The sequence below is a fragment of the Podarcis erhardii genome (genome assembly GCF_964252035.2).
Source record: "Podarcis erhardii genome assembly, chromosome: W".
Taxonomy (NCBI): Eukaryota; Metazoa; Chordata; class Lepidosauria; order Squamata; family Lacertidae; genus Podarcis; species Podarcis erhardii.
Window position 1 is genome coordinate 16,737,798 of NC_138506.1, and position 23,869 is coordinate 16,761,666.

Sequence of the window (23,869 nt, forward strand, 5' to 3'; positions counted from 1 at the left end):
AGTTCGTTCCACACCTTTTCATAATTGTCCTTAAAGAGGTTTATGTTCTTCGACGTGAGCCATACACCCAAATATTTTACTTTTCTTGCTATCATCATTCCTGTTTTTTGTTGTAGTTCGCCTACTTCTTTACTATCCATATTTTTAGTTAGTAATTTTGTCTTGGTTTTATTGAGTTTAAAACCTGCTAGTTGCCCATATTCTTCTATCTTGTCCAGTGCTTCCACTGCACTGGACATTGGTTGTTCTAATGTCAATACCACATCATCAGCAAAAGCCTTAAACTTGTACTCTTTTGAGCCAATCCCAATACCTTTTATTTCTTTTGCTGCTTCTATTTTCTTCAGCAGGACCTCCAATATTATTATAAATAATAATGGTGATAGCGGACACCCCTGTCTGGTCCCTTTTGTTATCTCTATTTTTTTCCATAAAATTATTATTATCAATTTAGCATGTTCTGAATATATGGCCCTAATGCCATTTAAAAACTTCATTCCCATATCCATAATTTCTAAATTTCTTTTCATAAAATACCAAGACACATTGTCAAATGCCTTTTTGGCATCCAAAAACATTAACACCGCTTGTTTATCCCTCCTGGAATCAAGGTATTCAATTATGTGGACTATATTTCTAACATTGTCTTTCAACTGTCTACCTGGTAGAAATCCAGTTTGGTTCTTTCCAATCTCCTCTCCCAGTACTTCTTTAAGCCTATTGGCTAAAATACTAGCAAATAATTTGTAGTCATTACTCAGGAGTGAGATTGGTCTATAATTTTTAACTTGCGTTAAGTCTGTGCCTTGTTTAGGAATTAATGTGATATGGGCCTCTCTCAAAGTCTCCAGAATTTTATTTCCCAGTAAGATGTTGTTCATTACTTCCATTAAAGGGACTGACAGTTGCTCCAAACATTTCTTATAATATTTGGCTGTCAAGCCATCTGGTCCTGGTGCCTTTCCAATTATTGTTTGTTTTATTACTGCTTTTACTTCCTCCACTGTTATATTGCTATTGAGCTGGCTCTTTTTATCGTTGGGGATTTTCTGCAACCTGTTCATTTCCAGGAATTCTTCTATTTTTTCCTCATCTTCTTTTTCTTTTTTATATAATTGTTTATAGAATCTTTGAAAGTTCTTCCTTATTTCACCCGGATTGTCTACTGTTTTTTCCTTCCACCATAAGTTTTGTTATCGTATTCTGCTTTGGTCTCTTCCTTAACTGCCAGGCTAACAATTTGCCTGGTTTATTTGCAAACTCAAAGCTTCTTTGATTTAAGAATTTAATTTTCCATTCAATCTCTTGGTTTACCAATATTGAAAATTGTGTCTGTAGCATTTTTATATTATATTTAGGCTTGACTATCTTTAGGGTTGAGTGCTAATTTCTTTTCATTACATGTTATTTGTTTTAATATCGCTTCCTTTTTTCTCTCTCTTAGTCTTTTTTGAATTGACTTCTGCTGTATCCAAAATCCTCTTATTACTGCCTTAGAGGCATCCCATACTATATTTATGTGCACACCTTTATTTAAATTAACCTCCAAATAGTCCTTCAATGCCTTTTGCGCCTTTTCCAATATTACTTGATTGTCCAATAATCCATCATTCATTCTCCACCTAAATAAAATCTCTTCTTTTCCTTTCAGTTCCATTGTTAACGCATTGTGATCTGAAATAGTTTTAGGAAGAATTTCTGTTTCTGTTACTCTCGTTGCCAACTCTAGAAATCCAGATATAATCAATCCACCCAGCACTCTGGTTTGGTTCTGAGAAGTAACTAAATTGTTTCTCTAGTGGATGTTTTAATCTCCAGATGTGTATCAAATCATTATTTTTCACCAGTGTAAAAAACATTTTGGGCAGTTTCCCTTGATTTGTTACTTTTTTCCCTTTCCGTTCTATCCATCTCTAAGGAAACTACCCCATTGAAGTCTCCCATTAATATTATTCTTTGGTCCATAAATTCAAACAATTTCTCCTCTAATTCTTTATAGAAATCCATTTTTTATCATTTGATGTGTAAATTCCCACTATAATCAATTTTTCGCCTTGTGCTACCATTTCAACTCCTATTATCCTTCCTTTTTCATCTTTGAAAATCTGACGCAATTCATATTTTTCCTTTATATACAAAGCCACCCCTCTTTACTTACTATCATCTGCAGAGATATACTCTTACCCCAATCTTTTATTTTTAAGAATTCTTTCGTGCTTTTTCGCAACATGTGTGTCTTGTACAGTGGTACCTCGGGTTAAGAACTTAATTTGTTCTGGAGGTCTGTTCTTAACCTGAAACTGTTCTTAACTTGAAGCACCACTTTAGCTAATGGGGCCTCCCACTGCTGCCGCACCGCCGCCACGCGATTTCTGTTCTCATCCTGAAGCAAAGTTCTTAACCTGAGGTACTATTTCTGGGTTAGAGGAGTCTGTAACCTGAAGCGTCTGTAACCTGAAGCGTATGTAACCCGAGGTACCACTGTATACAAATTATGTCCGAATTGTTTTAATAATATATGTTCAATTTTATTCTGCTTAACTTTATTATTTAAACCATTCACATTCCATGATATTATTTTCAAACCCATAATTGTCAGCAATTAAATACAGTCTTTATTCCTTAAATCTCTTTCTCTTCTTCTTCTTCCAGTGGTGTGTCATCTTCCTTCTTCCCCAGCTCTTTACCATATCTTCTCATAAATTTCACTACAGTGGTGCCCCGCAAGACGAACGCCTCGCAAGACGGAAAACCCGCTAGACGAAAGGGTTTTCCGTTTTGGAGGCGCTTCGCAAAACGAATTTCCCTATGGGCTTGCTTCGCAAGACGAAAATGTCTTGCGAGTTCCTGCGGTTTTTCCCCCCTCCCCCCCCTTTTCTCAGCAGCTAAACCGCTTATCAGCTGATCCGCTAAGCCGCTAAACCGCTAATAGCGCTAATCCGCTAAGCTGTCAATGGGCTTGCTTCGCAAGACGAAAAAACCACTATACGAAGAGACTCACGGAACGGATTAATTTCGTCTTGCGAGGCACCACTGTATCTCCTGAGTAGATTTAATCTTAAATTTCTTGTCCTTATAAAAAAAAAGAAACCCCTTCCGGGAATTCCCACTTGTACCAAATTTCATTCTTTCTCAGGATCAGGGTAATATCTTTATATTCTTCTCTACGTTTCAGAAATCTTTTGGGTGTTTCCTTGTAAATTATAATAAATTTTTCATTAATACACAGCTTCCTTTCCCAGTTTGTTCTTAGAATCAAATCTTTCATTTCTCTTGAATTTAAAAAGACAAGGCAGTCACCCGGAAGTTTTTTTTTACCTCTTTCTGTCTTATATTTAATCCTGAAAGCCTTATCAATTGTCTTTCCAACTTCTTCTTCATCCAAGCCAAGCCAATTTGCTATTTCCATAATTAATCTTTCCTTTATATTCTCTCCTTCCTGTTCTATTACACCTCTGAAGTGGAGATTCAACTCCTTCTGCTTGATCTCCATAAATGCCAAAGCATCCACAGTTTCTTCGTGCATTTTTGTTAATTCCGCAACTTCTGATTTTATTTTCTCTTCCTCTCTTTTGTTTTCTCTGACCTCTTTTTGTGCCTTCTTCACTGTCTTCTCCAGGGCTCTTAACCTCTTCTAATTGGCCTTTTAACTCTGCCACTGATCGGTCAATTATTTCCTTCATTTTATCAAATTTACGATCTAAAAAATTTTCAGTATCTTTTATATCCTTCCTAATTTCTGCTAAAATCTCTGCAATGTCCATTTTAGGTTGCTCCTGTTTTGAATTTCTCCCATCTGTTGGTGTAGCTGTTGGTCCTTTCTTCCCCACCATCTTCTCTTTCTAATCTAATTTTCTCCCTTTTTCAAATTCCCTGCAATTCTTTATTTGACCTCCAGGTGGCACTTATTCAAATCAAATTTCAAATTGCAATATTATAGTTGGCCACTTGGTGTCCCCCAGAGTAACTTCAAAAATTTCATTGCAATTAACTCCTTTAACCACTTGGTGTCATGTATCTAAGATGAACTGAAACCCGGAAAACAAAATAAGAGGAAGAACAAAAGCAAATGGCACAGGTTCCTTCAGGTTCCTTCTCGGAAAACAAAAGCTTTCTTCGGCTGCCAATACAGCCTAATCCAAACAAAATAAGAGGAAGAACAAAAGCAAATGGCACAGGTTCCTTCAGGTTCCTTCTCGGAAAACAAAAGCTTTCTTCGGCTGCCAATACAGCCTAATCCAATTCTGGAAACCCCAGCCACCGAATCTTCATACGTCTCAATTCCAAAAATATTAAACAACTCCCCTCTTCGGCCTCTTCAATGACCTAATCCTCAGTAACGATTATAACCCCCCCAATAAATAAATAGATAGATAGATAGATAGATAGATAGATAGATACAGGAAGATGACACAGTGAAATCTCAGTTTAGAGTCAAAATAAAACACAAGGAAAATTAAAGTTTCAAAGCTGCAAAACTCCACGGGCAAGTCGCTGGTTCAAACTCCTTATAGAACTATAGAGACTAGTTGCTGGCTCGTTAATCTCTTTTTCCCTTTCCAGTTACAAAGTTGCTTTCGGCAGAGCCAGCAGGGTTCCCCCCCCCCAGCGTTCCTGAGCTGCTTCTCAATTCATAACTTTAAAAGTTGCAACACTGAAGCAAACATCAAGTCTTTAAGTATCTTTAAGTGACTATTTTCTCCCTTCCCTGAAGGGCTAGGGGAAATTAGCAGTTTGTATCCACTTATATCTGTTTGTAGCTGATCTTTTTGTGTCGGGAAATCAGCTGCCTTCTGCATTGGAACCAGAGGTTTCACTCAGCAGAAGTAACGAGTAGACCCCCTTTGCACCCGCGCCTCCATCCCCTCGGGCTTCCGAACCGTTTTACGGGGTCATTTGTATGGGGAGATATGCCAGGGGTGCCGCTGGGTCCCCAGTACCCAAAACTCCCTTTTGGGTTTTTTTTCCAGAGCTCACAGCGCCTTTGTGAAGCTCCAATCTCCTGCTGAGCTCTGATTTTCCCCTAGAGGCTAAATCCATGCCGAAAATGGCCCCCGCAGCCAACCCGAAGTCGGCATAGGTTTTTTTTCTTAGTGGCACAGTTTCTATCTCTTTGCCAGATCTGAAAGGCCTTCCTTTTCTTGTCAATAATGCCTTCAAATCTCACTGTAGTCTCATCAAACCAGTCCTGGTGTTTCTTGGTTTGGTATCCAATAGTTTGTTCACAGGCTGCTATAATGGATGTTTTTAGCTTGATCCAGTGTTCCTTGATGTTATCAGGGCATTCTGAAAGCAGTCGTTTGAGTAGTAGAGTCGTTTGGAAGCAATCCCGCTTAATGGGATCTTGAAGGACTTGAGTGTTCATTTTGCGCCTTGGTTTCCTTCCTTGAAGCCTGCGTTGAGGTATAATCTTGATAGCCATCATGGAGTGTATTAGTCGGTGATCTGTCCAGCAGTCGTTGGCACTTGTCATAGTTCTGGTAAGGAGCACATCACGGCGATCTTAAGAGGTGCCAATGGTTCGACCGAGGGTACCTCCATGAAGTTTTAAATTTATTTTTCTGTCAAAAGAGTGTGTTGGTAATAACAAGGTTGTGCGGCTGCGGGGAAGCCTTGTGAATGTTCTGCCACCACAGGAAGGTATGACAAGGCCCTCTGCTGCTGTAGGGAAGCATGGTTCACCCTCTGCCACCGTGGGGGAATACAGCGGGATCCTTGCCACTGCAGGGAGGTGGCAAGGCCCTCTGCTGCTGTGGGGAGCCGAAGTGCACTCTCCACCGCCACGGGGTGGTATGGTGGGACCTCTGCCGCCGTGGAGAGGCCCAGGAAGGCCCCCCACCGCTGTAGATATATAACGTGATATTTAGCTGGTGGTATATTGTGATTTTGAAAATCAGATATTGCCCAGCCCTATTTGCCAACTTGTTTCTGGATGCAGCCCCTCAAGTGGCTGCAGTGGATACCACTCCAGGCAGCCCCCTCATCTCCAGGAGGGGCTTTCTGGGAAACACAGGATGCAAAAGAATCTCAGCGCACCCAGCTCTTCACAACCCAGCCAATGGGATTCTCCACTTGAAAAAAAAAAGTGTAAAACTGTAGACAATCTTTAAAAAAACACATTTAGTTCTAGGTGGGCTTCCTAATACTAGTTGCTGTTGCACACAGATTCTGCTTGTGGGCTTCCCAGAGGCATCTAGTCTGCCACTGTGAGAACAGGAGGCTGCACTAGATGGGCCAGGGCTCCTATGTTCTCTCCCCTTGGCTTAACATGAGCCAGTTCAATGGGTTCAGCAGCCATGGTCCCACAAAGCAGCCACTGCCACACTGAGTTAGGGGCACTTCAGCCAATGGAAACCAATAGGCCAATAAGACACACCTAACTCTGCAGCCATTAAGTTTGGCCCAACAGGCCCCTGCAGACCTCTCCCCTCCCCTCTCCTCGTTTCCCAGTCAAAGATAGGCTTCAACTGACCCTCAACTTTCCTCTAATAAAGGGACCATTTAATCTGGCCTTATCAGTGTCACAAAAACCTACTTGTTTTCTGACAGACATTCAAAATTATTATTATTATTTTATTTATACCCAGCCCATCTGGCTGGGTTTCCCCAGCCACTCTGAGCAGATTACAGCATATATAAAACATAGTAAAATATCAAACATTAAAAACTTCCCAATACAGGGCTACCTTCAGGTGTCTTCTAAAAGCTATGTAGTTCTTTACCTCCTTGACATCTGAAGGGATGGTGTTCCAAAGGGAGGGTGCCACTACCGAGAAGGCCTTTTGCCTGGTTCCCTGTAACTTTGCTTCTCACAGTGATGGAACCAGCAGAAGACTCTCAGAGGAGGACCTCAGTGTCCGGGCTGAATGATGGGGGTGGAGATGCTCCTTCAGGTATACTGGGCTGAGGCCATTTAGGGCTTTAAAGGTCAGCACCAACACTTTGAATTGTGCTCGGAAACGTACTGGGAGCCAATGTAGGTCTTTCAGGACCAGTGTTATATGGTCTCGGCAGGCACTCCCAGTCACCAGTCTAGCTGCCACATTCTAGATTAACTGCAGTTTCCAGGTCACCTTCAAAGGTAGCCCCACATAGAGAGCATTGCAATAGTCCAAGCGAGAGATAACCAGAGCATCCACCACTCTGGCGAGACAGTCTGCGGGCAGATAGGGTCTCAGCCAGCATACCAGAAGGAGCTGGTAGACAGCTGCCCTGGACACAGAATTGACCTGCGCCTCCATGGACAGCTGTGAGCCCAAAATGACTCCCAGGCTGCACACCTGGTCCTTCAGGGGCACAGTTACCCCATTCAGGACCAGGGAGTCCTCCACACCTGCCCGCCCCCTGTCCCCCAAAAACAGTGGGGCACAAAGTTTTTATCACTGCTATTCAACCACCATGGTTTTGATTTTTGAATCATAGAATTGTAGAGTTAAACTGAGGAAAAGAACAAGGGAGTGCCCCGACACAGTCACTAGATAAGAGATTATTTTCATAACCACATTTGGCATTCCAATACTACACTATTTCTTTGCAGTCAGTGGTCTGGTAAGATGGCAGACATCATGCTGCCCACCTGACAAATAAGGAACAAAAGGGGTGGGGAAACAGAAGAAAACTGAGGGGACTTACTTCTCTCATCCAGTGGCCGTTTTACTCCATAACCATACACTGAAGGGTCCACAAGTGGTGTGGAATTATTCAAGTGAGGAATCTCTCCAATTTTAGCAGCCATTTGCTGTAGAGAAAATAAAATAAAATTAAAAATAAAATAATTTTGGAACAGTATTAGCAAAACTAGTACTGCTTATGTAACTGGATAGCAAGAAACAGCTTTTCTAGCACTAATTCCCCCCCCCCAAAAAAGTTGTCAACATTTTATCAAACTAGAGCATGACCAAGAGACACACTATGCAGCACAACCAAGAGACAGACTCCAGGAGGCACAGTACAGATTTAGCACCCACCTCTGTGGGCTTGCTTCCCACCACATCATTATGCAGATGCCACTCATTCCTGTGAGGAAAACCCATGGGAGTGGACAGTCCAGCTCTTGCCAACTAGGCCAACACAACAAGTTGACTTCCGGTGTGACCACCATGGCGTTTAGCAGCTTTCCCATGGCACCGAACCCCAGTTGTGCAATTAATCAGGTAGTTTGGGGGTAATTATCCCTGCCAACACCCCCAGGGCTGGGGGGGACGGGAGCCAGGGGTTGTCCAATAACTGCCGCTCGCTACAATGGAATGAGGGGGCAGGGATGCTGGGTGCTTAGCATTGCACGAATTGGAAACTCTCCAATGCCATCGCCATGAGCGGGAGTATTCCTGTTTTTCATCAAATATTTGAATTCCGACTTGAAAACAGGCATGTTCTGGAAAGGAGGAGACAAAAAATGACCTGTTAAACAAATCAGTCACTGAGTGCCAAGGTTTTGATCTGGAAAGGACTTTCGTCGTCTTGCTATGGTATATGTGAAGTGAGTGTCCGTTTCTCTTTTATACTTGCTATTTCATGATCTGGCAAACCTCACTAAGAAAGATTTAATTAATTAAACAGAATGCAAGAGGAATTTTACAAAAACTTTGAGAATTTGGTGCTTTATGGCACAGTCCTTTGTGGAGGGCTCTATTTAGAACTGACAAGGTATCAGCTTGTTAGAAGATATGAAGGGACTTTGTCCAAAGACATGATTAGATATGCTTTTGGCTTGGGATGGTAAAATGGCGTAAATGATGGCACATTAGAAAAAAGGGGCCCCTCTATGGGGGCTGAAGACAACCAATGGATTACAACCAGGGAATATTTCACACAGGAAACTACATCTGCTTGCATGGACTCTCGTCGTATATGGATTAATATAAAAGTGAAGGTGAATCTTTGATCACTGTAAGCTTTCCCCAAGGCCCAAGTGGAGCAAAGCTTGGATTGTAGAGGAACCAAACACTTACTAACTGTGGGACTTCCGGTCGGCGCCAGCGTTCAATGGCGGTCCTAGCCTCGAGCTCCGAGGCAGGACTGCTCTGTAAGTTCGGGTCTTACCCGCTACGGCAAGCGGGGGACCCCTAAAATCACAGGCGCTGAAGCCTGTGAGCAAGGAGATTCGGTGGGCACCTTTGCGCCCCCCGGTATCGTAAAAGAGCCTTTTTAAAGGCTCCGGAGCGGCATCGGGGTGAGCGCGGTGCTGAGGATCGCTACCCAGCTTACGGAGTGAAGCCGCGTCGCCATTGACGGAGAGCGCCGATTCCTTTCTGAAATTAACGATTGGCAACAACAACACCCGTGAGTAAGAACGGAAATTAAAGAAACGGGACTCTTAAAATCTAGAAGATTTGGCTGAAAACGGGAGATAAAATTAAGGAAGTCAACCTCCCGGATCTGCATGAGTAACGAAGCAATAAAAAGACTGAGCTGTATTTAAAAGGGAAATTATTTTGAACTTTACCAGACCAGACATCGAAAGGATCCCCCCCCCTATAGAGCAGGGGAAGGGGGGGGGAAATAGAATTAATTTAACCTGTAAAAGAAAGAAAGATAACAAACGGGGAGCCTCTGCTGCCGACATTTCTGGCCAGGCTGCCGGAGCAGTGATTGCCTAGAAAAGGAACTGTCAAATGAACTGTCAAAAGATAGCGGTTACTAAATAAGGCTTATTTGAAACATTTTAACGGGACTTTGGTGGATTACAGTTTTGATACTATAAAGTGCTACAAAGTAGAGACTTTTGGTTGGACTTGTGCCTTTGGAACTTGCCGTTTCTTTGTAGCTGTTATCTCTACTTGGATACAATTTCTCCCTCTAGAGGGCTTCAGTTGCATTACGGTGTACTCAGCGGGATTTTCCACTTGCAACTTTCCTGTGTGAATGACCTTGAGTTATGAGCAACCCGCAGGAAGAAATTTCAACAAGAAGTAAAACAAAGCAGGCTCAAAAACAAGCTAAAAGAGGTTCTATATCAGGAGCAGCAGCTGCACAAGAGAAAACAACAGCAGCATCAATGGATTCAATGACACAGGCTCTGCTCAGAATAAATCAATCTTTAGAAGTACTTACTAAGCAGTCTGCAGAGCTTACTAAACAGTCTACAGAGAACTCTAAGAAACTGACGGAGCTGACAACAAGACTAGACTTGAACACAACGACAATATCGTCTAATACAGATTCTATCAACCGTTTAATTCAAGAGACTACGGAAACAAGGAAAATAGCCGAGAGTGCCAGGACCACTGCTGAAGAAACCAAGGGAAAATTTGCGCCAATTGCAAAAAAAGTGCATGAACATGATGCAGCTCTAGCCCTATTGGAATTGGAAAGGAAAAGTAAGAACCTGAAACTGAGATTGGTACCAGAAGAGGAAGAGGACAAGCTTGGGGAATTCCTTACAGACAAATTTCAAGACTTCTGGAATGACGAGCTAGATGGAGAGGAAGATGAATTTGTAATAACTACAGCCTTTCGGATCGGCAGGAAGCAAGGCAAGAAGCCAAGAGATTGTTTAATCACCCTGAGATCAAAGGAACAAAGAGATAAAATATTGAACTTACATTTCCAGAAGGCCTTGGTCATCAAAAATTCTCAGATACAGATCTTCAAGGATATTCCTAAACACTTTTTGGAGGTTAGAACTCAATTTAAAGAATTAGTGGATTTACTCAAACAGAACAATATCCCATTCAGATGGGAATTCCCACAAGGGCTGTCCTTCAATTATAAAGGGAAGAAAATTAAAATAAAAACAAATCAGGATAAAGAACTTTTTCTGGAAAGAAACCTAGAGGATCTCCAGAAAGGAACTGTTAGTGAGAGGGAAATACCGGACATTTCAAACTTATCATTTGGATTGAACCAAGCACCGACCGAGGAGGAACAACAGCTGGGTGCAGTCGGTGGAAGAGGTACCCAGTAACAAAAATGTCTCTGCAACTCCTGAGCTGGAATTGTAATGGTTTAAACCATCCCCGAAAAAGGGGTCAAGTGTTTCATATTTTAAAGAAAGAACATTTAGATGTAATCTGTTTACAAGAAACCCACATTGCCAGGACACACAGAAAACTTTTAACAAATAAGAGATTAGGAATAGAATTTATCTCATCAGACAAAGTCAAGAAAAGAGGAGTAGTGATTTATGTTAAGGAAAAACTCGAGCCAAAAATGATCTTTAAGGATGACCAAGGAAGATACCTGGCAGTGGAAATTCAAACTCATGGAGAAAAGATTTTGATTGTTGGAGTTTATGCACCAAATGAGGGGAAGGCTGAATTCTTCAAGAAGTTGCATGAGACTTTAATGGACTTTTTGGATTTCAAAATTATAATGATGGGCGATATGAATGGAGTTGTTTCCACAAACATGGACAAGGCCCAAAGACAAGTAATATCTAATGATGGAAGACTATCAAAGACTTTTTTTGAACTAACTGACACTATGGACCTGATTGACATTTGGAGAACTAGGAACCCTCTGGAAAGGGAAGGGACCTTTTTCTCTGAAGCAAAAATGACATGGACTAGAATCGACCAAATTTGGATTTCTAGTAATTTGGCATCAAGGGTTAAAAAAACAGAAATTTGCCCAAAAACCTGTTCCGACCATAATGCCGTGAAGATGGAAATGAAACTGACAACAGCTGGAACCTTTAGATGGAGAATGAATGATACTCTTTTTGGAGATGAAGAAATTTGTAAAAAGGCCCAAAAGACACTTAAAGACTACTTCGAGATAAACCTGAGATCAGATGTCGAAAAAAGAGTAATTTGGGACGCAAGCAAAGCCGTGATGCGCGGCTTCCTAATACAACAGAATTCAATAAAGAGGAAAAAACAGAATGAGAGGAAAGAGAAAATTTGGAACCTAATAAAAGAAGGGGAGAAGAAACTGAGATCTAAGCCTAATTCACATGAGATTTTAAGAGAAATAAAGTTTTATCAAACACAATATATGGAACTGATGAACCAGGAAATAGAATGGAAAATAAAACAAATGAAGCAAAAGACCTTTGAGTCAGCAGATAAATGTGGGAAGCTACTATCATGGCAATTGAAAAAGAGACAAAAGCTAAATACGGTGACATCACTCGAAGTAGATGGGAAGTTTATTAATATACCAAATGAGATAAGTAACTGCTTTCAAAGCTTTTTTAAGAAACTGTACAAACAAGGGCCAAAAAATGAACAACAGATAGAAGAATTTATTGAAAAATACGGCCTACTAAAAATTTCGGAAAAAAACAGAAGGAGTTTGAATGAAAAAATTACAGACCAAGAAATAGAGAGTGCCATCCAGGTTATGCAACTAGGGAAATCACCAGGACCAGACGGATTAACTGCGAAATACTATAAAGCACTGAAGGAATGGCTAGTACAACCATTGAAAGAAGTTTGCAACCAAATCTTGGAGGGGAAAAAGGCTCCCGAATCGTGGAAGGAAGCATTCATCTCACTTATACCGAAGACAGAAATTGAGAAACATCAAGTTAAGAACTACCACCCTATATCACTTTTGAATGTGGATTATAAAATTTTTGCAGACATTTTAGCAAAAAGATTTTAAAAAGTTTTGTTGGAGGAGATTCACGGGGACCAAACAGGCTTTCTACCAGGTAGACAATTGTCAGACAATGTGAGGAACATTATAGACATTTTAGAACTTTTGGAAACTGACATAAATAGAAAGGCTGTTCTGATTTTTGTGGACGCAGAGAAAGCCTTTGACAACATTTGTTGGAGTTTTATGAAGAGGAATCTCCAAGGGATGGGGGTAGGCAAAAATTTTGAAAATGGTATAGGTGCAATATATTCTGAGCAAAAGGCTAAACTAATTGTAAATGGTATGGTTATGGACGAGATTCCAATAGAGAAAGGGACACGACAGGGATGCCCAATATCCCCCCTATTGTTTATATCGGTTCTGGAGGTTTTCCTGAATATGATTAGAAGGGACCAGATGGTTAAAGGAATACAGGTCGGAACTAAACAATATAAGTTAAGAGCATTTGCAGATGATCTAGTTTTGACACTACAACAGCCAGAAGCCAGTACAAAAAGAGTTTTGGAACTGATTGAAATATTTGGTCAAGTAGCAGGTTTTAAATTAAATAAACATAAGACAAAAGTCTTGGAGAAAAATCTAACGATGGGGGAAAAAGATAGCTTTCAAAGAGAAACCGGTTTGGAAATTGCAAAAAGAGTAAAATATCTGGGGGTGAATTTAACATCTAAGAATCTGAATTTATTTAAAGATAATTATGAGAAATGTTGGTTGGAAGTGAAGAAAGATTTCGATATATGGTCTAGGCTGAGACTTTCCTTGTTAGGCCGAATTGCTGTTATCAAGATGAATGTACTGCCGAGATTGTTATTTCTGTTCCAGACATTGCAAATTTTAGACAAGATGGATTGTTTCAAGAAGTGGCAGAAAGATATATCTAAATTTGTCTGGCAGGGCAAAAAACCCAGAATAAAATTTAAGATTCTGACCAATGCAAAGGATAGAGGGGGCTTTGCCCTGCCGGACTTAAAACTCTACTATGAAGCAGCAGCTTTCTGCTGGCTGAAACCATGGCTACTTCTTGAGAATACAGATATTCTGGACCTGGAAGGTTATGATAACAACTTTGGTTGGCATGCATATCTATGGTATGACAAGGTAAAGGTACATAGAAACTTTAAAAACCATATTGTTAGGAAAGCACTGTATAATGTATGGAATAGATATAAAGATTTGTTAGAGAGTAAAACCCCCAGGTGGTTATCACCAATGGAAGCCAAGGCGGTAAAAAGACTGAACATGGATTCAGATTGGCCAAAATATTGTGAAATTATAGAATATGATGGTGAAAACCTGAAACTACAGAGTTTTGAGAAATTGAAACCTAAAGTCCGAGACTGGTTACATTATTACCAGATTAATGAGACATTTAAGCAGGACAGGAAACTAGGATTCCAGAAGGAGAGGTCAAAGTTAGAAACAGAATTGCTAGAACCCAATACTAAGAATTTGTCTAGAATGTATAATTTGCTGCTAAAATGGAACACACAGGATGAAACGGTTAAATCAGCTATGATTAAGTGGGCACAAGATGTTGGTCATGATATCATGTTTGCTGACTGGGAGCAGTTATGGACCACAGGTATTAAATTTACGGCATGTAGTGCCTTGAAAGAGAATATAATGAAAATGATCTATAGGTGGTACATGACCCCAGTCAAGCTTGCAAAGATATATCATTTGCCCAATAACAATTGCTGGAAGTGTAATGAATGCGAAGGAACTTTTTATCATCTTTGGTGGACCTGCCCGAAGATTAAGGCCTACTGGGAAATGATCTATAATGAAATTAAGAAAGTCCTTAAGTGGACATTTATAAAGAAACCAGAGGCTTTTCTCTTGGGCATGGTGGGCCAAACGGTTCCAAAGAAAGATAGAACATTCTTTATGTACGCAACAACAGCAGCAAGAATTCTTTTAGCGAAGTATTGGAAGACTAAAGAAGTACCTACTCTGGAAGAATGGCAGACCAAGGTGACTGAATTCATGGGACTGGCAGAGATGACCGGCAGAATCCGTGACCAGAAGAGAGAGACAGTGGAAGAAGACTGGAAAAAATTCAAAATCTATCTTAAAAATTGTTGCAAAATTTCGGAATGTTAAGATGTCAAGGGATTGGATATAAAGAATTATAGCTGTAAAAATTGAAATCTAGAAAGAAAGAAAAAAAGCTTTAAAGAGAATTAAATATAAAAAGGGATGAAGGATTGCTAAAAAAATTTAAAATAAGGATGCAGTGAAGGGGAGGTTTGGGGAAGTCGTGTTATGTTTGTTTGTTTTTTGTTTATGTTGTAAAATTAATAAAAATTACTTTAAAAAAAAACAAACAAACACTTACTAACTTTGAAATATACCTTATGGTACTGTCTCCTACGGAAGACCCCTATTCAGATTGGGAAAACTTCAGTTCATTACAAGACTTGAAGGATTGCTGTGTTTTATGCTGTGGAATGAAAAAGGGGCCTCTGAGGGGGACTGTGCCAAAAATAATTGACGGACAACAACAGGTAGAACAAAATTCCTCTTTCACATAGATTTGCTAAATACGATTGAAAGTCTCACACCAGTGGCTGTTAAGATAAAGGATTATGATCAGAGCTATGATATTGGGAATAAACAAGAGAGAAAAACCAGGAACAAGAAATAAAACATTTTCTCCTGACCAGCCAGAACATGGGAAGTCTTTTTAAAATATAAAATTTGGAATGTATAATTGGCTTTATTTGGATTATGATGTGGCAAGATTTGATATTCTGAGTGTTATTAATGAAAAATTAATAAAAATTATTTACAAAAGGACAACACAACAAGTTGCACCCTTCCGGGGTCCTTGCACCATACACACCCTCCCACTGCTCACACCCATTTTGTTGGCCAATTTATTTAGAGGGGGGCCATTACTGGATTCTGTTAACAGTTGAGCATTAGACTGAGAGAACTTCCCAGGCCCATGTCCCAGAGATGCCTCAGGAGCACACAGGACCACGGTCCAGCACACAGCTCAGTCTTGGACAGCTGAAGGTCTCCTCCACATGGCAGGTGTACGAGCCACAGCAGCTGTGGGGGCTGCAGGGTTCCACCCAGAGGATGTGTCGCAGCAGGGAAGGTCCAAAGGAGGGGCTATGGGAGTAGTATGGCCCTGAGCCCTGTATCAGATATGTTTCTATCAAGGCTGATTCCGGATTGGTGCACAGAAGGGCAAGTGACCACATTCCTGTTTGTTTAATAACCCTGTCACAGTTTTTTGTCCATGTAGGGAAACACCCCACCACACACACACCATATGAACTTTATGTAAAATCCTAGCTTTCCGCCATTCTGGAAGTCTCTGCTGACCAAAACAGGCATGACACTAGGGCTGGGTGATATCTGCTTTCCAATATCATAATACACCACCAGCTAAACATTGCAATATGGTGGTATATTACGATGTCGGAAAGGAGGCGGGGAGGAAGAAGGCAGTTGCCAGCCACGGAGACAATTAGTGTTCCATGAGCAGCTTCTGCCTCTTCCACAGCCATCGCCTCCTCCAGTGCCTGCCCATATCAAGGCAATGGAGGCAGGCCCACAAACACTCCATTTGCGCAAACGCCTCAGCAGCCACCACCCAGGAAAAAGAGGTAGCCCACCCCGAAGGGGAGAGATTGATCAGCTGAGAAGCTGGGATTTAACGAAGCCCATTTCTCAGTTGATCAAATCCCCACCCTCCAACTCGCACAAGTCAGAGTAGGGGCTTTGTTAAACTGCTGGGGTGCAGCAGCTACACGCCCCTCAGCAGAGCAGTTTAAAGAAACTGCCTGCCTGTGCGGTTCCTCTGCGGTATGAGGGCCAGAGCATGCTGGCAGCTTCACCCGGTGAAGCAGCCACCGCTCCTCAGTCCCTCTGCCACTTGGTTGATTAACGCCAGGTGAAGCTGCCAGCGCGCTCTGGCCCTCATATCAGTCTTGGGCGATGTATCAATACATCGCCCAGGCCTACATGACACATCACATAACTGCTCCATCCCAATATCAAGCTTATAGATGACAAACCCTGACCATCTCCTAATACCAAAACACATGGGGGTGGGGGATTAAGATCTTTCTCTCTCAAAAAAAAAGTAACAGGAGCTAAACACATTTTTACAAATGCAGTGTTAAAATCAGTTAGAAACTCAGATATGTAAGCTATTCACCAAATGACCCCTTAAACCTAGGTTACAGGCACAATGGAACGTCTAGTCATCATTTTGTATATTTTCAACATTAATATATTTAATATACTGTATTTATGTGATTCTATTGCACCTTTGAATCTAATGCGCACCTCAATTTTCAGAACCTTGAAACCAAAAAAGTATTTGCTGGCAAATATAAATGAGTCATCAAATCTACTGTGCACCCTAATTTTTGCAACATAATCTGGCCAAAAAAGGTGTGCATACGTTATTTTAAAGCTTGTTTCAGTTCATTGTATATTATTTACCAGAATTCCTTTATTACTTTACAATTCCACCACATATGGTAAAAGGTGCCTTCCTTTTCTTTACATTTCCAACAAGTATTATGTTGTTTGGATTGTCTACTACTTTTCCTTCTACTTTCAGTTTATTTATTAAATTTGTGCTCTGTTTTTTCTTTAGCTGCCATGCCAAAAATTTCCCCAGCATATTAGCAAATTCAAAAATTTTCTATCTTAACAACTTTATTTCCCATTCAATTTCTTGATTCACCAACATTGAGAATGGTGTTTGTAACTGTCAGGGCTGCCTCTAGGTCCCAGCTCAAAGAGGACCAACGCCAGGCTGATATTATGTACAAAAGTCTTTATTGAAGTATAGTTTCCATTTTAAAGCCAGAGCGTGCAACCCTACGTCTAGACTCTAGATCGGCGAAGTCCTATCTGAATCACTTCCCCTTCCGCACCAGTTTAAGATCCTAGCCCTGCTCCACCTTCTTCGCTGCTCTCTCCTCCTCTGGGTCCTCCTGCCCTCTGGGGCATTGCCCTTCCTGGACTCTTCCGACGCTGAGTCGCTTAGTTCCTCCCCTTGCCTCCGGCGTGCTTTAGGACCCGGTTCCCAATCCTCACTCTCTGCTGTCCCGCGCTCCTGTACATTTGAACTTGCTTCTCGCGCCAACCCAGTGACCTTTCTCCTAACCGTTACACTGCTTCTATCACTGCTTCCCTCTTCCGTGACACTGGCCGGATCTGACCTCCCCTCCGTTGTACGACTCTCCGAGGAAGGCGTGGTCAGCTCTGCCTCGTCTTCTCTCCATGGTGGGGGAAGTACTGGTCCTGATGCCTGGGACCCTTCCCCCCCACTCTGCTCTGGTGGGGAAGCTGGTCCTGATCTCCAACTACTACTCTGGGAGTCCCTGCTCCCCCCTTGCTCCTGGGGCGTTCCCCTTGGGACCCCCCTACCCCTGGCCACTGGCGCTCCCTTCTGTGAATCTTCCGATTCGCTGGAGAGGCTTATGGAATCCCTCGGACCACTGTCTCCTCCTACACTGCCCTCTGATTCCTCGCCCTCGCTCTCCATTTCCCATCTTCCCTGTGCCTCTGCTCCTGAGCCCCTGACAGTAACATTTTAATATTTTGTTGTTATGGATTCTGGGTTTTTTAAACAGTACTTTTTCATTTTTAATCAATTCATCCAGCAGCTCCTGCCCCCCCCTTCTCTAATCTTTTTCTGAAGGGCATTCTGTTGTATATATAAAAAAAACCCCTCACATTACTGCCTTACTTGTATCTCATACCACATTCAAATCCGTTCCCTGATTTAGATTTAATTCAAAGAAATCTCTTAAAGTTTTTTGAGCTTTCTGCGAGGTGCTTGTATTATCCCAAATTCCTTCATTTAACTTCCACCTTTGTGGAGTCTTCCCTTTTCCCCTCAATTCCAGAAAGACTGGATTGTGGTCCGAAAGTGTCCTAAGCTGTATGTCTGCTTTCTTCGTCCTCAATGACAAATAACTGGATATCTATGTTGAGTCAATTCATCCAGCAGACTGATTTGGTTCTGAGAAAAAAAGTGAATTCTTTGTCCAGTGGGTGTTTAAATCTCCAAATGTCAATCAAGTTAAAGATTTCCACCATTTAAAAAAAAAGTTACAGGTAGTCTCCCTTCCTTAGTTTCAGTTTTCCTTATTGTCCTGTCCATTTCTAGGGAGACTATCCCATTAATATCTTCAAGTAATATTATCTTCTTGTCCATGAATTCAAACATTTTTGCTTCTAATGTTTTATAAAATTCCAACTTTCTCTCATTTGGTACATAACTTCCAACTACTACTAATTTCTCACCTTGTGACATTATCTGGATTGCTATCATTCTCATTGTGGAATAATAATTTCAGATCATACTTGGCTTTTGCATAAATTACTACCCTTTTTTTGTTTTATATGATGCAATAAAGTCCATTCCCAATCTTTTGTTTATCAAGACTCTTCTATGTTAAAACATGTTCTATCTCCTTTCTTTTTACTTTGTTGTTTAGTCCATTTACATTCCATGTTATAATTTTCAAATCTATCCTGAAATTCTTTTCAAATGTCATTAATATTCTGCTAAGTCTATTTACGAGTCTTGTTCTTTTACCTTTTCTTGCTTTTCTTCTTTATTCTCTACCACCACCTTGCTCTCTTCTCCTGCTATCATAAGCATTTTCCCTCCTAGTTGCTTTTTGTACTTTCTCCAGAATTTTTCTGCCTCACCTATATTTCTACATCTGTGCTTCTTCCCTTTGTTTGTGAAAGAAATACCTTCCGGAAATTCCCATATATAGTGGTACCTCGGGTTACAGACGCTTCCAGTTACAGACTCCGCTAACCCAGAAATAGTACCTCGGGTTAAGAACTTTGCTTCAGGATGAGAACAGAAATTGTGTGGTGGTGGCACAGCGGCAGTGGGAGGCCCCATTAGCTAAAGTGGTACCTCAGGTTAAGAACAGTTTCAGGATAAGAATGGACCTCCAGAACGAATTAAGTTCTTAACCCGAGGTACCACTGTATATGGACCAAGAACTTAGATACTTCTTTAAGTAGTCACGTCAGTATTTCCTTCAATATAATATTTTTGTTGTCTATTTGAAGCCTTTTTTAATCCCTCACAGTGAGTATTCTAATCATAAGTAAAAAAAGGAAATAAAAATACGAAATAAATCCTGTAACTTTTGGCTTCCTTATGAAGTTTCATGAAGGCGGTGTGGGGGGGGGGGAGAGAATGGAGGAGCGCAAATTGGAAGAAGAAAAGTACCAGAAACAAAAGAAAGATTATCCTCTTTGACTGCTTCCAAAGTCTAATCCTAGAATCTTTCCAAGCAGCTCCCTTCACTTTCCAAGATTGATTGTTCCCCCCCCCTTAATCAGTTTCCAATACAATAAACAAAAAATCAGACGAGATGGAGGATAACAGGAGCCCAGGCTACAGTCTTGATAACACAGCACGCAAGTCGTAATTAGCTTGAAGATTTATTGCAATACAATTAGCCTCTGACATCTAACGAAGCGTCCATGCCTTAGGAGTCAGTTGACCCTTCTGATGAGTGCTTCCTGGTTCTGCAGAATATCCAACTTCTCTCTTTATACACATCACCAGCTGTTCCTAATTAGCCTGGAAAACCACACCCAGAACTCATAGAAAACGTCCTTATCTTCACCTTTTTCCTGTTTCGTGATGAATGATACCTGACTTCTCTCCCTCCCACTCCCTGCTAACTCCTTATCTAGATTCCGTTCTGGTGCAGATGAAGGGAAGGGAGACTGCTCCTAGCTGTCTGACTGCTTCCTAACTCATGCTGTGTTTCTCTACTTTGGGCAGATGCGTTCATGACAGAGGATATAGCACACTCGCCAAAAATAAAATGTCAAGTCCAAGCACGCAGGTTTCACCTTGCTCTTAAAATTGTTTGGGTTGTGTTTTGTTTTTTTTTTTTTGTATAAGGTTACCGTATTTTTCGCTCCATAGGACGCACCTAGTTTTTTTTTGGGGGGGGGGGGGAATAAAGGAGAAAAAATTATTTTCCCCCCAGGTGCTCTGCGCTAATCCCGAAGCTTGGGGTGTGCGGAGCTCAGCGTGCCCCAAGCTTTTGACTGCTGGCAAGGTCTCCGCTAGCCTTGGGAAAGCCGCACGACTTCGCGCGGCTCTCCCATGGCTAGCGGAGCGCTGCGCTAATCCCGAAGCTTGGGGCGTGCGGAGGTCAGCGCGCCCCAAGCTTCTGGGTACAGGCAAGCTCTCCGCCAGCCCTGGGAAAGCTGGGTCTCCCACGGCTAGCGGATAGCTTCCTGAAGCCTGGAGAGCGAGAGGGGTCGGTGCGCACCGACCCCCTCGCTCTCCAGGCTTCAGCGAAAGCCTGCATTCGCCCCATAGGACGCACACACATTTCCCCTTCATTTTTGGAGGGGAAAAAGTGCATCCTATAGGGCGAAAAATACGGTAAATTCGTTTTTTAGTGTCCTCTTTTCAGAGTGCAAAAATGAATAAAAGTCAGCAGAGTCTGTAACTAGCTAGCTGACCACAGCATATAACAAAATGAATTAAAAAGAGACATTCCACTCGAAGTCAGTATCAGGAAGATCTCAGTCCCCAACTCAAAGTGAGGGGGGGCTCATAAAACCACTGTATTTAAAGTCCTCTTGATTACTAAGTCAAATCCAAAATACAATCTGTCAGGGAAGTGCAAGGGGCAAAAGAGCCAAGGGGGGAGACCAGCACTTATAGAGACCAGCACTTATAAAGAGGCAGGGAGGGGGGATGCTCAGCCCGGAACTAGCTATATTTTGAACAGAGGAAATAAGAGGCGGGGTTTCCACCGATTAGCCTGCTGGGGAAGGAGGAGTAAGAAAAAGCCATTCAAGGCATCTAATCAGACAAAGACGGACATGCTTTGAAGCTCTGGAAACCTTTTTGAACTTTGTAAATAAATCTAAAAGACAGAAACTGGCGGCAAGCCTGGAGTTTTATCTATGCTGGCTTTGGCAGCACTCACCTCTCACACAATCCTTCTCCCACACGATTTCTTTAGTATGTAAAAATTCAAATCTTTTTTTCCTTAATTTTTACTCTTGCAGAATATTCCCATGCAGAGTCAATCATAGAATCATAGAGTTGGAAGAGACCACAAGGGCCATCGAGTCCAACCCCCTGCCAAGCAGGAAACACCATCAGAGCACTCCTGACATATGGTTGTCAAGCCTCTGTTTAAAGACCTCCAAAGAAGGAGACTCCACCACACTCCTTGGCAGCAAATTCCACTGTCGAACAGCTCTTACTATCAGGAAGTTCTTCCTAATGGAATATCCAAGGTGACCCTTACAATATCCAAGGTGACCCTTCCTGAATCCCAAAATGGTTTTCGGCCTTCTAGGGGGACAGTGGACATGATTTTCACCGCTTGACAGCTTCAAATGCAGAGAGCAAAATCAACCCCTGTATATGGCATTTATTGACCTGACTAAGGCCTTCGACCAGGGTGGATAAAAATCAATGATATTTTTTAAAAAATATAAAATCAGATTTATTTTTTAAAATTGGATTGTTTTTATTTAAATTGGGGTTTTTTTAAAAAAAAATTTGGAGGAAAAATCTTTCTAAAGATAGTTTTCTATTTAAGTTACGTTATAGTTCAAAAGCTATTCATCAGGAAATAAGGATTTGTTTTTAATTATGTAGCATGAGGTTTATATGCAATGTTTAATTTTTTTGGTAAATGAATTCCATTAATCCATTCACAATGTCATGATCTTCCAGAAGTTTCTGTAAGATTATTTGGGACAGTTTTTCTAATGAGAAGATATAAACACAGATGCTTGCTTTTGCAGTTCTCAAAAGTGTGAATTTGTGTCTACAGAGATAACATGCCTTTTCTTCACAGGAAAAATGTTATAAAATAAACACACAGAGTTGAGGAAAAAACCTTAATCCCATCATTCCTTTGCAAATTTATATACACAGAATCAACCCCTTACCAAATGCTAAGTTCCAAGAGGTTCAATGAATAGATTGTTTGGAGTAGAATAGATCTGCACAAGTAGCTAAGCATGAAGCAGTAAAAAATGAAAATGCAACCTTGTGAGCAGAATAATCCACAAGTTTGGAATATTTGCATAATAATTGTGCAAGTCAGTTGCGTGTCTGTGCAACTCAGACTTGAGGCAAATGCTGAAGGCACTTCAGGGCTGGCAACCTCTTCCCAATCCCACTGGGTTCAAACAACTGCGCTAACTTAACTGTACAGAATAGGCACCTGAATGTAGAAGCAAATCCAAAGGGTGGGGGGGTGAGTGGAAACAGTAACTGGGATCTATAAGTCCCTGGCGAGACCTTGAAGTGCTTGCCAGTCAACTAATAAAAGAGTTCACTGGTTCCAGGCCCTACTTCCCAGGGCTCGCCTAACATTGTCCAAACTATAAAGTCTCTACCTGGAACTTCAGTCCTGCATCAGGAATCCCTGAAGTTCTCTGCTCCAGTTCTTGGTTCCCCTTTTCCAGCTTTCCACCAGCCTGCTTCTCCTTGGCCTGTTCTTTCTGCAAGCCTGTTCCAGCCTAGGCCTACCAACTGTATTTCTCCTCCTCCCCCCTCCCCTCTAGAAAAGGAAGACCAGCCTCTCCCAAGCCAGGGCTGCTGGGAGATATAGCCCCTATAAACAGTTAATTATGAAATTATTGTGAGGTTTATTAAGTTAACTGTCTATGTATTTCTAATAGTATAACCCAGGCATAGGCAAACTCGGCCCTCCAGATGTTTTGAGACTACAGTTCCCATCATCCCTGACCACTGGTCCTGTTAGCTAGGGATGAGTTGTAGTCCCAAAACATCTGGAGGGCCGAGTTTGCCTATGCCTGGTATAACCAAATCAGTAATTTTTGATATAACTGTAAAAACTACTCTGAAATTTTATTATTCCAAAAATGAAACTTTCATCTGATTGTGAATATTAAGATTATACCAGCACGAATGAGTCTTTCTGTAAAAAAAAAAAAAGATTTAAATCAAGTCTTACTGGCTAGTGATTTAAATTGTGATTTAAATCGATTTTATTTAAATCAAATCCACCCTGCCTTTGACACTGTAAATCACAATGCCCCGCTGACTGTCCTGAAAATTGGCTGCCCAGATAAATTTGTGAACATCATTCAGCTCCTCCACGATAATATGACAGGAACAATTGTGGATAACAACGGCTCTCAAAGTGAACCATTCACAGTGGAATCAGGTATTAAACAGGGTTGTGTTATTGCCCCAACTCTATTTATCACCATGATCCTACACACTGTCGAAGGGAAACTCCCCACCAGGGTAGAAATCATTTATCGAACAGATGGAAAGCTCTTTAATCTGAGTAGA

At 41.4% G+C, this 23,869-nt stretch overlaps 1 protein-coding gene across 7 annotated transcripts in view; it reads right to left on the reverse strand.

The window, feature by feature from the left end:
- LOC309333209 (far upstream element-binding protein 3-like) overlaps positions 1-23,869 on the reverse strand; it is a 359,184-nt gene that overhangs the window by 330,186 nt on the left and 5,129 nt on the right. For all 7 annotated transcript variants that reach the window (XM_081846616.1, XM_081846620.1, XM_081846619.1 and 4 more), the window contains exon 2: positions 7,633-7,738. In XM_081846616.1, coding sequence (XP_081702742.1) covers positions 7,633-7,738 — 106 coding nt within the window. The remainder of the gene's footprint in view (positions 1-7,632; positions 7,739-23,869) is intronic.